Raw genomic sequence first — 16,297 nt, 5'->3', positions numbered from 1 at the left:
GCATGGCCCGGTACGAACAAGTGGACGTGCGCGGCTACGGCGAATTCCGCAAGGCTGTGGAAGAAAGGAAGGGAAAGGACATTTTTGCTTACTTCTGTGGCGACAAAGATGAGCAGGGCAAGAGCTGGTGTCCAGACTGTGACCGAGGTAAAGTTTGATTCCAGGGGCATTTTGAACATTTCACTATTGTGTTTGGTGCAAAGTTCGGCTCACTTTTTGAATGGACTGTTTTCTATTTTCTCCTGCAGCTGAGCCAATTTTAAAAGGGGCAATGGGCGTCCTCCCCCAGGGCTCGGTCTTCATCTACTGTCAAGTCGGTGAAAGGAACTAGTCAGTGTATTTTGTTTTTTTTTTTTTCATTCTCAATACATTTTTCCTCAATATCCTCAAATCCGTTTAAAATATATATTTTTTCATTTTTTTACAGACACGCAAAAGTGAAAATATTGATACTTTGTTTTAGTTGCTGTAATCAAATGCTCCAGCCTAAAAAAAAAAAAAAAAAAAAAAAGCTGCTGTATGTTCAAATTTTTTTCTTTTGAATTTTGGGGAATTGTTTTGCCATAGTGAGGAAGAGGATTGTAATACAGATGTGATTATGGAATATTTGAAATTCTTAAAAACAGATGGTTTTGATCAAGTATACAGAAAAAGAACACGATGACATCTTGTTGGAGACATCCATCCATCCATTTTCTTAACCGCTTATCCTCACCAGGGTCAGGGCCTATCCCAGCTGTCAACGGGCAGGACCCCGCCGGTCCACCCTGAACTGGTCGCCAGCCAATCGCAGGGCACGTGGAGACAGACAACAGCCGCATGCACAATAACATCGACGGGACAATTTAGACTAGTGTCCAATTTATGTTTCGTGTTTTGGGGATGTGGGAGGAAAGCGGAGTGCCCACCCGGAGAAAAGCCACGCAGGCACGGGGAGAACATGCAAAGTCCACACAGGGAGGGCTGGGATTGAGCCCGAGTCCTCAGAACCGTGAGGCTGACGCTTTTCCAGCCGAGCCACCGTGCTGCCTTGTTGGAGACAATAATTATGAAATGACTGATGCGTGTTTCACGTAAGTTTTAGCGACTCAAAGAACCAGAATCAGCTTTAATGGCCAAGCGTGTGAAAACGCACAAGGAGTTTTTCGTGCTGCCCTGCTACGAAAAGTCAGACCAAAGAAGAAGCGATTCAGAAACTGTTTCAAAAATAAGGATTCAAACCTTTAAGATTTCAAAAGTAGTTAGCGTTTGAAGCCGAGGTCTGGCTTTGAAAGTATGATTTCAAGACCACTTTACGGTTTCAAATTGAGGCTTTAAAACCGCGTGAGGGCTTCAAATTGGGTTTCGTGCCGAATTGCTTTGTGGTGGTTTCAATTCTCTTACTATTTCATTTTCACATTTTAAAGTTGATCTTTTCACCCGAGGTGAGGGTTTCAAATTCGAATATCTGTCGGATTTTAAGACAGACTGTCAAGTCAGAGCAAGGCTTTCGTATCTGGGTTTCAAACCTTCGTTAGGCAGCGATTGACTGGCGACCAGTTCTGGGTGTGCCCCGCCTCTTGCTCAGAGTCATTTGGGATAGGCACCAGCCCACCCGCGACCCTCGTGAGGATAAGCGGGGGGGGGGGTACCAAACCTGTATTATTAGCAATAGTGTGTTTTCAGTCTCTGATGGGTTGAATAATCCCAATCATCTTTATTTTGCCAAGTACGTCAAAAAAACACATTGAATTTGCGTCCGGTAGTTGGAGCCGCCCGAGTACGACGACGCAAAGGATTCAAAGTCAGGTGTGAAACATCAGAGTGGGCTTTTTAAATCAAATCAAATCAGAAGCCTTTAATGGCATCATATGCTGTGCAATAAAATAGAATAAAAAATCAGAGAACATCTTCGCTAAAAACATCAAGGTACATTTATTGCTAAAAATAAATCAATGCACAATATGCGTAATATTCCATTGCAGTGTTGTTCTGTTCGGCGGTTTTGAGTTCAAGGAGTTGATTGGTCGAGGGCAAAAAAAGCTGTCGTTGAATCTGGTTGTCGTTTGTTGAGTAATGGCTCCGCCTTGTTTTCCGTGCAGTTGGAAGGACCCGAGCAACGAGTTCAGGACCACCCTGAAGCTGACCGGCGTGCCCACCCTGCTGCGATGGGGCACCGTAAGAACACGCGCACGCCAAAAAGAATGACCACGCCGTCGTCGCGTCGCGTCACGTCTTTGTGGTGATGTTGCAGCCTCAAAAGCTGGTGGAGGAGGAATGCTTCAAAGAGGACCTGCTGAGGATGATGTTCACGGAAGACTGAGAGACGCACGACGTCAGCCGCTTCTTCCTTCCGTCCGCCCAATCAACGAATCCGAGCGCTTCTTTTTAGACATCGTCTGTTGGGTTTTTTTTTTTTTTTTTTTTGGGTCAATCAACTCACGCGTGACGCGTCGTCTCCTCCGAATGAAAAACAAGACTTCAGTGGACATCAATATGGATTTGCCCACTGGAAAGTCATTTGAAAAATAATATATCACGTAAAGGTGAGGTACACTAGCATTATACTTTCACATAATTTTCCCTGACATTTGAATGTGATGAAATACTAACATAAAAATACAAAAAAAACGCCGTCGACTCGAGAATAAACAAATTAGCGAAACTATGTATTCATTCATGTTCAATAAATTTGTCAGAATTACACAAATTGTGTTGAAATCACGGAAAAAGTCAATAATGTGCAATACATTTGTCATTATTTATGAACATAACGATAAATGACGGTGGAAAGAGCCCTTTGTGATTTTTCTCTTTCTTTTTTGCATGTTCTCCCCGTGCCTGCGTGGCTTTTCTCCGGGTGGGCACTCCGGTTCCCTCCCACAATCCTAAAAACATGCAACGTTCATTGGACACTCTAAATTGCCCCAAGGTGTGATTGTCTCTACGTAACCTGCGATTGGCTGGCGACCAGTTCAGGGTGTGCCCCCCCCCTCCTCCTCCTCCCCCTGCCCGTTGACCGCTGGGATAAGGCTCCGGCACTCCCCGCGACCTTTGTGAGGATAAGCGGCTAAGAAAATGGACGGGTGGATGAATTCAATAAATGACCTGTGAGGTGGAAAACGCCGCGTGTTTCACGAGTGAACACCAGATGGCGCCCTATCATCGTGGCGCCGTACCGTCAGCGTTGAAGCATAAACACGGCGTTGTACGTCGTGCATATTTTGACTTTGACGCAGATGACGCGAAAATAACGTCAGTGCCTGCTGTTAAGGTCCACAATGTACTGCAAATGTAGACGTACGCGGTGTGAGGCGCTTTTATTATGAAGGAGCACGTGACGGGAAGTGTTGTGAGGAAGGAAGAGACGCGCAGCCGCAGCTGTGCGTCCAAGTTGTGCGCGATACTGCCAGCCGCATCGATACAGATACCAATACCTTTTCAAAGCGCGCATAGGAAAACCAACTGAATAATAATCAATGAAGTACAATTCCAGAGTTGAAATGGACTCGAAATGTGCCATGAAAATGAAGACGATACTAGCTGCCAAGGTTTTGATGAGGTTTGCATTTTCCTGGTCATGTTCACCACGGCTGCGTCCTGCGTCCTCCTCTTTTTTACCCCAAGGGGCCTCAAGTCTTTCCTCTGTACAAGGACAAAACCTCTTTGGCCTTCCTCGAGATCTCTCTCAACCTGGCAGATCGCCAGCCTACCAATAATGCACAATACGTTATTTTCACTAAAGTTGGTAAAAAAAAAAAAAAAGAAAAAAAAATGAATACATTTTCAGGAATTCAAATTGAAATGAAATGTTGTTGACTAGGCGGGACGGTGAAGGAATTCAAATCCCGGCCCCGCCTGTGTGGAGTTAACGTGTGTCCCCCCCCCCCCCCCGCGTGGCTTTTCTCCGGGTGGGCACTCCGCTTTCCACGCATTCATTGACGACCCGGAAAGGCCAGAAAGAGTCGCTGGTTTCTGTCTGCCAAGGCGTACCCCGCTTCCCGCCTGAAGGTGGCCGGGATAGGCTCCGGCGCTTCCGCCGCCCTTGTGAGGATAGGCAGCTCAGACAATGGACGGACTGACGTTATCGACTCCGTCGTTTCAAAGTATGGATTGAAACCTCAGCGAGGTGACAGGGTATCGATATCCAAGGAGAGAATTGGCTTCACGCGAACAGAAAGGTGCAATACATTCCTGTGACCGAATAAACTGAATTATGGAAAGAAATAAAAGGTGAATAAGTTGTCTTGAAAAATCAGTGCATTGACATTGCAGTCCACTGTCGGAACGTTGACAATGTAGTCACGATCAGCTCCACGCTTGCGTGTCTAAATTGAAGACAAATATATTTGCACGCCATTGAAAAGCGAAAATGAACGTCGTATTGATTCTAATAATCAGAGGCGAGGGGATATCGATACATCGGTATCGACCGACCCCCACACCAGAAGCGGCGAGGCGCATTTTGCGTGCGGCACATTCCTGCGCACGGTGGCCGCGGACGAGGACTCTCGGGTGGGGGAGACACACCGCGACGCCTCGCTCGCAGGGGGGCCCCGCAGGAGCTCACCCCGAAAGCTAAACTCGCGGCCGACCGAGGGAAGGAGGGAAGGGAGTTAGGCAGGAGCCATCGTCGGCCTCGGGAGACGAGATGTCGGAGCTTCTGCTGAGCGTGCTCGGGGAGCGGCTCGTCGACCGCGAGAAAGCCGAAGTGGACGTGCGGGCGCTGGGCGAGCGCGTGTCGCTGCTCGGCTTGTTCTTCGGCTGCGGCCTGAACGCGCCGTGCCGCCAGTTCAACGGCAGCCTGTGCGACTTCTACGGCCGCTTCAAGACCACGTCGGAGCACCGCGACCGGCTCGAGGTGGTGTTCGTCTCCTCGGACCAGGAGCAGAAGCAATGGCGCGACTTTCTGCAGGAGATGCCCTGGCCCGCCTTGCCCTTCAAAGACAGACACAAAAAGGTACCGAGTGGCTTCGTAAAATCGCTCTTTTCCTCTTTTCTTCTTCTTCTTCTTCTTCTTTCCGGCTCGTCAAATACAAAATTAGTCAAAATGAAACACTTGAGAGCTCTTTCATTTTGTTCATTTATCGAGCCCAAATGACAAATTCATTCAACTCAAATGACAGGCACGTCACAATGGACAATAATTAGGATGTGCCAAATTCATACGTATTCTGTAAAACGCCCGTATAATATTATTACAAAGCGATGATGTGTATTTATCATCCAATTAATCTAATTTGTGTGGTGTTTAGTTACTCCCGTGGTTGTCAACGAGTACTTGTTTTGTTATAATATTCTTTTGAGAATATTATAATTCAAACAATGTGAACATGAAAGTCATGAAAACACTGTGCAATTACATTTTTCTTTCTTTTATTCTATTATGTCCAAAAAGTGTAAAGTCCAGTAGCAGCAACAAAGAAACGAAAGGAAGGCCATCCTCATTGCTCAAAGGCATTGAGGCGGCAGGCCTGTACAAAATGTTTACCTTGGAGCAATTATTAATTGAAGGGGGGCACAAAATGATAAACACTACTTTATTTTGTCTACAGTATTTGCTAGACATTTATAGCAAAGAAATCGACTACTTCAGTTGTCCTTTCTCACATTCGGTGCAAGTGTTACTGACAGGAAGTGTGTGTATTGTGTGAATATATATATATAATATAATATAATATTTGTGTGCGTGTGGTTGAATAGCGACGGCTTTTGAGGAAGTCCCAAATCACTGCAAAGCTGTTGCGTTGTTGTTGTCGGGCTCGGAAACCGTCCTGTGGTCCCGACACCGCCATTGTTGTCGAATTTGTGGCAAATATCCACAGAGGAGCTTTTGTGGGAGGATGTCGTTCCGTTTCCAACGGCTGCGTGTCTCATTTTTTTTGTAACTTTCCTTTTGTTGTATTCACGTGGCAGTCAGCATGCGATGCATCAATTTTCATCCCGTCATCCGCGCCCATCATGCACAATATTTTCAATGTATTGTACTTTATCTTTATCTAAGCGCTGCGATTTTGCTTTGTGTGCAGTTTTTTGGTTCTCCTTGCAGTATAAATACCACACCTTTAAAATAAAATGAAAAAAAAAACCTCACGTATACATAATTTGAAATGACTTTAGGTGACTATCGTATGGAAATTTAAAAATATACTGAATATTTTATGTTTTTAGATAGAAAATGAAATTCCTCCCTGAGGCTCACATCAAGATTCTATTTTTTTGTGCATAATTTAACAATATTTAAATGAAAATTAAAAAAAATCCATTGCTTGACTGTTGGATGGAGAGTTAATTTTAGATGTGTGATTTGTTTGTCTTATTTTTTTACTCCAATATTATTATTTTTAATTAATGTAATTGAGATTTTTAATCAACTTTCTAAACAAAATGGTGTTCATTAAGCTGCCATCAGAATTTTATTTTTGAAGGTCAAAATATACTTTTTTTTTTTACTTTTGTGAGTGTAACGAAGTTGTTCATGTGAATTGTTGTTGTTTCTTTGCAATTTAGCGTGATAAAACTGGCGCGTGCTGCCGAGCGAACCCGTCGGCGGTCACGTGACGACCTCCGGCCCCCCGCCAGAGTCTTTCTGTTTTCTTCGGCTCAGCTCTAGCGCAGCAATTTATCTTCTATTGTGTACACCACCGCCCAGCCTCTTGCCCGCCCCCCCCCCCCCCCCATCCCTTTTCCAATCTCACGCTGTAGCTCGTCTTCCTGCTGCGGGCCGGGCCGGCCCCGGCTATCTCCCCCCCCCCCCCCCCCGGAAGGTTATCAGGGGTTGTTCATCCAGGCCTTCCATCTCCGGGAAACATGAGTCATTCCGTACGTTTACATGCAGTAAAGCACAACTACTGAATTAAATCGATTGCAAACCATCATTTTACAAGGCATAAACAGTAAACTGGCACTTGGCAACGTGAAACTCGGTAGACGCGAATGAGAGGAGAGCCACAAAAAGGGCTCAAGAAACCGTGCCTTTGTTTTTTTTTTTTTTTTTTTTTTAATGTTGTGGAAAGAACACTGAGTCCATTTTTTTCTCAGTGGTGTGTGTGTGTGTGTGTGTGTGTGGGGGGGGGGGGTCGTTTTAACCATTTTGAGGGCCCTTTCAAAGTCCAAATAGTCTTCCAAATTCCAACCACATATGCGAGGCAGACCAAGTGTATTGTGAGGGTTCCCTGTTCTGTTTCAACTCACACCTCTGACAGAACTTTTGCTGATGTTCTTGGGGCACGCTGGGGACATTCAGTCTGAGTCCGTTGCTAAGGTGCTCGGCCCCTGTCAATCCCCCGAGCCCGTCGTCCAGCTGAAGGAGAGGTCGTTTTGGCCCGTGGGACTCACGAGGCCGCTGATTGGTACCGGCTGGCCAAGCAAGATGCAGCTTTGGCGGTTGCCGAGGCAAAGACACGGACGTGGGAGGGGTTTGGTGAGGCCGTGGAGGAAAGACTTCTCGACGGATTTGAGGAAGTTCTGGTTCATCAGAAGCAGATCCCCCCCCCAAAAAAAAAAAAAAAAAACTCTGCGTATAAGTGGGGATGGGTCGCTGCTGTCCTCGACTCGGGACTTTGTGATCCGGAATATCACCTCAATCCCACCGACAGGCCTTCCCGTGAGGGAGCAGAGTCTGGGGTCTCTGAGTGGGCTCGCCTCTCTCTGGGGTCGAGATCAGTGAGGTGGCGAAAAAGCTCCTCGGTGACGAGGCCGCGGGGGCGGAAGAGGTTCCTCCGGATGTCGTCGGGCTGTCCCGGTTGGCGCGCCGCTGCGGCGTTGTGGGAACATCGGGGACCGTGCCCCTGGATTGGCAAACTGGGGAGGTGGTCCCCCTTGTTGAGAAGAGGGACCAGAGGCTGGGTTTCAGCTACACGGGGATCACACGCCTCAGCCTCTCTGGTCAGCTCTCTTTACGGGTGCTGGGGAGGAGGGTCCGTTGAGGAGTTGAATCTCGGATGCAGGAGTAGCAGTTTTTGGTTTTTGCTTTGACCATGGAACGGTGGACCAGGTCTACACCCTTGTCAGGACCCTCGAGGGTCCGTGGGAGAAACCCCCCCCCCGGCAGAGCCGGATGAAGTGGCTCGGAAGAGGACCCGACCTCGGATAAGCCGGAGAAAAGAAAATGGATATGGATATGATAGACAGCGGAGTGAGACGAAATTGCAACCATTTGGAGCTGTTGATCATTGCGCGTGGCGGCAAAGTTTGGCCGAAGTCGAAAGTAGCTCGCGTGTCAGTCGACGGCTGCGATGGCCAGCTGTGGATTTTGTAACGTCTGAATCAATGGAGAGCCACGGCTGCTGCACTTGGCACTTTCAAGAGAAAGCGGCTCTCGTTCGAGTCCCGGTGGCGGGACGACCAATCGAGGGCTCGCGTGGTGCCCTCACGGCGCTCCCGGGATGGGGGCTCAAGGCGGGCGAAGTGCCACTGCGCGTCAATGTAGTTCCTTTTCATGTCGTCATAATCCGGCAAGGGAAAATCTCATCACGGCCTTTGGACTCTTCGTTCTCGTTTTAATAACCGCATCCACCCCCACGCAAACGCTGTGGGGACTGCATTCACATGTCGATGCGCATCGTCAAAAGAGTATTTGTCATCTTGTGTATCTTGCGTCTGAAAAATGTCCTTGTGTGTTTTTACACACTTGGCCAGTAAAGCTGATTCTGATTCTGATTCTTCTGTAGCCACGTTCCCGGATATTAACCGACACCTTTGCAGCGCCGAAATGGATCCGTGCAAATTTCCCCAGTGGGCGTTTTCCACATTAGCGCGTGCGTGTGCGCCATCAGCATCATAACGTACGGCTGTGTATGTCGTCTGTGAGCAACTGTAAGTACACACGTGTAAAAATGCTCACAAGAAGTCCAGATGATTTTTCAGATGGCGGGCTGAGGTGTCATTGAATCAATGCGATGGATCCACTCATCACTCTACCGTTAAAAAAGTGCTGCCGTGCGCAACAGAATTAATAATAATAATAATTAAAATTAAAAAAAAAATATATAAATATATTCCTAGTGAATGCAGTACGCCGCTCGGCAGTTGTTCATCACAATCACGACTGTGCACAACAGAAATAAACTGCAGGTCTGGAATGAGTAAATAAATCGCGGGCACGCGGTTGAGCGCAAAGTACACGTCGTAGAATTTGATGCACTACTTGGACTTTCTTTTCCCGCGAGCTATTCATAACCGTTACGATGGCACAGAAGAAATCAACACAACCACAAGAAGTAAGGCCAAAAAAGTTGCGATCCCCAGCGACGCGTGTGCAGTACATCCCAAATGACGCCGCAATGAAAGATTTGGAGTGGGGTAAATGGCTGTCAAATCCCAGGAGCGGGACCCCCCGCCGGGGGCTCCTCCACCACCTCGTCGAGGGGGGCTAATCGCCGGGAGGCGGCCATGTTGCATGAAAGGCTTTCAGCGTCTTAAGCCGGTCGGGAGGGGCGGCGGCGGCGGCGGACGACTTGGGAGTCGCGCACACGCGCACGAGCATCCGGCCAATTAGAGATGGCGCTTCCACAAAGAGAAATGACACACACGCACACAGCGTTTACGAGTCTGCTGAGTCGCACGATGCCATATTCCGTACGATCAATGGATGAGTGCACTTTTGATCATCGCAGTTGTTCGTAAGGACCAGCACCTTGCACCACTCACAATAATCCAGCGGAAACTACTTTATGAAAAAGTCCCCGTGTAAGTGATTGATGATATTGCTTCGTTGGAATAAATACAGCACGTGGAAATATTCAAAAGATAATTCCGTGGCGCGGCCTCGATGGCGCTCGCCAGCTGAGCGGCGCCGGTACCGGCGGGTGTGCGCTTCTGCTCTGACGGTCATAACCGTGCCGATGATAACTTGGGTGGTGACGTCGTCGGCCGTGCTTGGCGAACTGAATCGCGGCCAAATGCGTTCATGCGCGGGAAGAAAGTCGATTAACGGGGTGGAAATGTTTCATTTGAGGAATGTCGCCCCGCGTCCCGACGGCATCTGTTGGCGGAAGTCGGGCAAATGCCGACAGGCGGCAGCCCCCCCGACACGTCGGCCGCGAAGCCCCCCTCTCCCGTCCCAAGTCGCATTTAAGCAGAGACTGAAATGTACTTATCGTCATTCCCGCACCTGATTACGAGCCTCACATTTGTCAAGGAAATACCATTTGGTACATACATACATACATACATACGACAGAGCCGTGTAAAAGCCGCAAGTGCCCACATTGAAACGCGAGATATTTACAAAGAAGGACGGTACACAGAAAGAGTTTTCATAGTTTTAATACCTTAGCTCAGCTTAACGTAGCAACAACGCAGTAGCACAAACACGGCTGGTAAAAAGAAAAAAAAACATACCAGTAAAAAAAAAAAAAAACAGTTGCAACACGGTAGCACAGCGTTAACAGGGCCGGTTAAAATAACAGCATACCTAAATCACTGAGACGCAGCAGCAACACGCTAGCATGGTGCTAATGCTAGCGGGCTGCTAATACTGCCACATTGCTAACAGCACCGTTTAAAAAAAAAAAAAAAAAACATACCTGTAAAAGCCACTGAGACATGGCAGTAACACAGCAGCAACATGCGATCGCAGCGCCAATGCTAGTGCGGTGCTAACAGGGCCGGCAAAAGTCACTTCCTCGGCACATATATTCCACTGGTCTCCGTTAGAAAAAATGCGCAAATAAGCCACATCACCACATAAGTCGCTGGGTGGAAAGCGTGTGAAAAAAGTCGCGGTTTGTAGGCCGGAAATTAAATGGTCGATGCAGAAAATATTCGTGAGCTGTTTGGATAGCTTGGCGCGACGAAAAAACAAAACTTCTGAGCACAAACAACATTGTGTAGCTGCCCTCTTTGAAGGGAAAACGTGCACCGAACCGACTTTATTTACGTATGCTTTTTTTTTTTTTTCTGATGAGATTTTAAAATGCCAAAAAGCTTGTGATTTTTAGTGCTTTGTGTGCGACACATTTGCCACAAATCATTTTTGAGAGGTTTTTAACGGAAGCCCCGGAAGCTCAGATGTCCCCCCCCCCCCCCCCCCCGACTTCTACTGTTTGTACTGCAAGGTTTTGATGCAGGATGTGGCTGAAGTCACCCCGTCAATTTGCTGACTTCTGACTTAGTTTCACACTCGCTGACGTGTAAAATATGCGCTACTAGTAGCACTGGTGAAGCACCACATGTAAACTACATTTTGTCAATAGTAGTTGTAAATTAGTGCGCATTTTGCCTTGCTAGTAGCATGTACGTTAGCTATACTAAGTCAAGGTTTTGGTGATGTTTCAAAATAAATGAGACCAAGATAAATAAAACTTGTTCCATAATTAATACAACAGAACAGGAAAGCAAAAATAACTCCTCATGTGCTTGCGCAAGTGTGGACATGCGTTCATAACTGCCGACGTGTTCTGAATTTTAATAGTGCCGCTGATGCACCCCAAACAGAGTTCAGCTCTTGTAGATTTGTCTTGGTCTCGTTTTTTTTTTTTTAATACCACAAAAATGTTGCATTTGATCAGGGTTGGATATTTTTTTCTAAATACCCCGCGTAGTTGTTCTGATAGTACTAGTGCCAAATAATGTCATATTGGAATTTGGGGGGGGGGGGGGGGAAGAAAACATGACTGGTTAAACCGTCTTTCTACTAGTGCGCTAAATTGTCATGCTAATGAGGATACAGAGTGTACTAGTACACGGCCCTGAAGGGGATATCGAACAAATGCTTAAATGGCTTTCCATATGCTACCTCTGTCAAACAAAACAAAAAAAAAAAAAAAAAAGAATTCCAAAAAAATAGGACACTGCGATATGGCCTGCGCACGTCGTCCACGTCTTGCGTTTCATCAGTTTGGCGGTCAAGCCGACGCAAAACTCGGAAATGGTTTTCATCGCTTTCTTTGTCGCGCGGTGGAGGAAAAAGACAACCACGTCGTCGTCGTCTTGCGGGTCCGACCTGATGGCGTCAGACTGTCAAGAAACGGGACCACGTCGCAATCCATATTTTTCACGTTTCCCGGCCAAAGTAAATATGATGGCTCGGCAGGAGCCAAAAATGAGTTTAGTGCGAGATTAGACGGCAACATGATCAATCCGCTGTCGCGCTTTGCTCCGGTATTGGCTGCCGCTAACCGTCCGGTCGGTTCTCCAGAACTCGTCTGCCAAACGTCGATGTTTTTGTTTTGTTTTTCTCCACCCGGGGGACGCTTGACTTGAGTTGCCTTCCAATCTCCAAGGCCAAACGTCATATTTTTAATCGGGCTGAACGAGATACGAATCGCGTGGCGGAATCTTTTGACTTTTTTGGAGTCGTCTGGGAGTCAAAGATGAAAAAGATGGAGATTCTTTTATGGCCCCATTTGCAGCTTTCATGTTTGTTTTGGACCAGCATCAGTCAAAAAGTGAACTTTGTCCGAGGAAAGTATGAAATGATTAACTTTTGATGTGGGAATTGCAAATTGATTTGTGAAAACAAAGTGTAGATTAAGAATAATTTAATAATTATGGGCACCCTGAATATGTTTTTTTTTTTTTTTTTTTCAACTTTGGACTTGTTTTCAATGTGGTCCGTATTACCAGGACCAGTACATATTTGTTTATATGATGACAAAAAAAAACTGGATCACAAAAATCATTTTTATAATTGGACTATACCTCAATGTTACTGTCACATGCGTATGCTTTACATATATTATGCTTCCTCATTTGCTCTTTTTTTTTTTTTTAACCATACTCATAAAATGTGAATTTCAAATCAAATTTAGATTATTTTGGGAAACACATTTTTTGGCATGATAAAGTTGAGGACTTATTTGGATGCTTTGATTGTAGACTAAAAAGTCTTCATAATCAGGAGCGAAATCCATCATAACCGATCGTACGTTCTTTAAATTTTACAGATTTGAATGATGGTTTGCTCACTTTTAAAATGGATGCAGATGATGATATTAAAGACATTTTTAAACAGACGACATTTGGTCTGGAGCTTCAAACGATACTTTTCAATGTAATCTTGATCATCATTTTTGCTACACACCTGTAGCTCAAAAGTGAAAAATGCAAAATATTAGTCGATTTAGTTTGTTTCGTCACCTCAGAACTATTTTGCCGGATTTGAATTGATGACAATTTATTACCATCTGGATGAAAATAATTTTCGTAACAGAAGATTCTGTTCATACAGGTTTGACTTAAAATTGTTATGTACACAAACGGATTCACTTTTTTTTTAGGCGTGGATGAAATTTGATATGACGGATTGTACATCTGGTGCCGTGTTTGTTTTGTAGCACCAACATCAAGTTTCATCAAATTTGTTGTACTTTTGTTTTTCTTCACACTTGTTCAATTGTTCCCCCCTTCGTCCTCCTTTCACATACATATCTTCAGTCGCTCCGTTTTGTCCGCTGCGGAGCGTCGGCGACGACCGCAGGCGCAATTTAGCGCCGTCGGCACGCGGCCGAGCCGACCGACCGACCGGCAACTGAGTCGCGGCGAGCAGCTGGAAGCGGACGCCACATGCGATTGCCGCCACATGCCCGTTTGTTCAATTCGCAAAATTGGGCTGCAGCTGTCCTCTCTTTTTTTTTTTTCTCTCTCTTTCTCTGTGCAAATAATTGCAAAGCGCTAAATTTGGACATTTGCTTTTTATAAAATCAGAGAGAATGTGAAACTTTTCCATTTCCCATATCAGGAAGAGACGGCGATCTTTTTTCCCTCTTCGCCAAACAAACGTGGTTCATGTTGCCATCAATTTTTCTGGCATTTTCACGTCTCTCTCGTCATTCGGCAGAGGCGGCCAAAGAGCGACTACGCAGCCGCCGCGCCGATCGTGTTTAAGACGACCTGTGAATTAAATATGTATCGTCGTGACATTGGTGAGCCTCTGCCATAACGCGGACGTTTCACGCTCAATTTGCTTTTATTTTTTTGGGTCAAGTGGAAGGAGCAAGAAAGTCAACACGGGATGGATTTCTTCAAATACATATTTTTAAAAGTAATGCAGAACCATAACTCATTACAGTGGGATACAAAAAAAACAAAACAAATGAGCATACATTTATGAGTGCATGGGGGGGCTGAATGAGAAGTACATCAATATAGATGATGAGGGGGAAGGAGGTAATGATGCAAATCATAATTCGAGAGGGACCAATGATGATGATAATTACTTGAAAATAAAATCAATTGTGGCAATATTGCAATCCCGATTTAAAGTTTGAGGTTTATATGGAAATAATTACATCTGTACACTTGTTTTTACAGATTTTTTTTTTTTTTTTGGGGGGGGGGGGTCGGGTTGTGCTTTGTTGCAAACATCCATCATAACCATATTTCATGAAAGATGATAACTAAGATGCGGGTATGACGGTACAGCAGCCAGACTGCAGTGCTACTTGTGAGTCTTCAGTCAATCTCTGAAGTTTACTTTTGAGATTATTTTTTTGTTGGAGGGCGGGGGGGGGGGGGGTTCCATTTTGGTTTCACGTGCAGAGTGCAATAAGGAATGCCCCCTATACTGTCTGTCCAATATGAAATGACCATAAACGCTGATTTTGCTGCCCCCCAGTTCTCAACAAGTTTTGGGTTGACCAAAGCACGTCAAGATATACTCGGCGGCCTTCAGTGCCAACCTTTGAGAGGAATCGTACTCGGAGATTTGGCTTTGTCGTTGGCGTGGTTTGGAGCATTCCGAGGCCCCCCCCGGACGGAAAACCTCTCTTCTCATATTCCTTTTCCACACTCGGCAACACTCCGAAAGTGTGCTGGCGACACGGACAGATTTGCCAAGCCTGTTGCTTTTCTTTGTGTGTCGGTTGTTGTGCGTGTTTCTATCTGCGGTGCATTTTTCACTCTTGCGCTCTTTTCTCAGTGCCCCCCCCCCCCCCGACCCCCCCATTTACCCCTTTCAGTGCCGGGCCCTCCTAATCCTCTTTACTCCCCTCTTTTTTACTTCCAGCTCTTTACACCCGTCGCTCGACCGTGTTGTCGTCGTTGACCCGCGAGAAGCGAAGCAAATTCATTCAGCGGCCCCGAGACCGGGTGGAGCTTCTTGCTCGTGCGCGTCCGCTTTTGCGGCGAGTCGTCAAAACTCAACGGCCATCCCGTACCCGCTCGCAGTGACTCAAAACTCGGCCGCAGTCTACTAAGTTGGAATTTTGTCGCAACCGGATCAAATCTCGAATCAAACAAGGTCAACTTCCTTGTTGCCGAACGTCCTCGAGAGCCTTTCAAACATCTGCGCCGTCCGCTTTTTATTGGCCCAGTTTTCTCTTTTCACGGTGACACTCTAATACGTCCGCAATTGTGATCACGTTCACGTCTTTTTGTTTGAAAAAGGCTTCGGGGGGGGGGGGGGGGGGGGCTATGCGTATGTCTTTATTGTCCCCCACCTGTCTAGTATACGTGTTTGTAATTTGGTGGAAAGTAGACAAAATCTCTCCGTCAAGGTCTTCTTCAATGGACGCCTCGATTTGCCAAAATGAGCCGACATTCGCCACTTGGAAGGAATTTTCCAGAATTTTGCCTTTTTGAGACTTTTTGCGGGTCTTTGATTGATTGACAGAACAACCAAATTTCACGTCGCCGATTCCACCAAAAATTTCAGGATTGCACGACAGAGTCGTCGCCCTTTTGCGTCCACATGCAATGACCAAAAGTGAAGCTGCCTTGGGTGGGGGCTGGGGGCTGGGGGGTCCTTAATGGTAATATTAACTCAAGTGAGGGTGGGGGTGGGGGGGCTCTCAAAACAAGCTGCAAATGGCTAACGGTGGCCATCTCGCTTCTTGCATTCGTCTGTCCTGCTTGTTTTTTGCCACTTGAAATAAGCGCTGGGGGGTGGGGGGGGGCATTTAATAATGAGCCAACAGGAGGAAATGCTTTTTTTTTTTTTTCCAGGTGTCTGGCAGAAAGCGTGTGTTTGCGCGTGAAGCAGTGAGCGCATTGTTGCGGAATGCCGCTCTCCCGGAGCGCCTCCCCGAGATCCCACCGTAGTGAAAGAAAGACCCCCCCCCCCCCCAGGCAAGAGGTGGGGGGATTCTTTTATTGAGCGTCATTGCAGTGTGGAAATTTACCAGAGCGGGTTTCGACGTGGGGACGTATCGTCACGTCTGGTTGAAGAAGCATGCGGATCGTTCCCCGGAGCACCCCAGGGTATTTGCGTGGGCCCACTTGCTTAATCGATGGCGTTTGTGATCCCGAGGTGGCTCGATGTCAGCGCCGGGGGCTACTTGGGCTCGCTTGGTAGAGCGGCTCGTCCAGTGACCTTTCCGGCCCCCCGATGTCTGTATGCTGCCCCCACAGCGAGCGCCTTGGATGGCAGCGGCCG

General features: G+C 46.7%; 2 protein-coding genes across 2 annotated transcripts in view; both read left to right on the top strand.

Annotated features, from left to right (window-relative positions):
- Positions 1–2: 2 nt before the first annotated feature.
- txndc17 (thioredoxin domain containing 17) lies at positions 3–2,808 on the top strand. Its single transcript, XM_061827195.1, has 4 exons — positions 3–147; positions 249–330; positions 2,082–2,157; positions 2,234–2,808. Exons 1-4 carry the CDS (start codon positions 3–5, stop codon positions 2,300–2,302), a joined length of 372 nt encoding a protein of 123 aa, XP_061683179.1. The 3' UTR covers positions 2,303–2,808.
- Positions 2,809–4,396: 1,588 nt separating this feature from the next.
- Positions 4,397–16,297, top strand: part of nxn (nucleoredoxin) — a 29,774-nt gene continuing 17,873 nt past the window's right edge. Inside the window, exon 1 of the mRNA XM_061828386.1 lies at positions 4,397–4,939. Within this exon, the coding sequence (XP_061684370.1) occupies positions 4,631–4,939 (309 nt within the window). The 5' untranslated portion in view covers positions 4,397–4,630. The remainder of the gene's footprint in view (positions 4,940–16,297) is intronic.

The sequence above is a fragment of the Syngnathoides biaculeatus genome, chromosome 8, assembly GCF_019802595.1.
Source record: "Syngnathoides biaculeatus isolate LvHL_M chromosome 8, ASM1980259v1, whole genome shotgun sequence".
NCBI lineage: Eukaryota > Metazoa > Chordata > Actinopteri > Syngnathiformes > Syngnathidae > Syngnathoides > Syngnathoides biaculeatus.
This window is presented reverse-complemented; position numbering and strand designations above follow the sequence as displayed.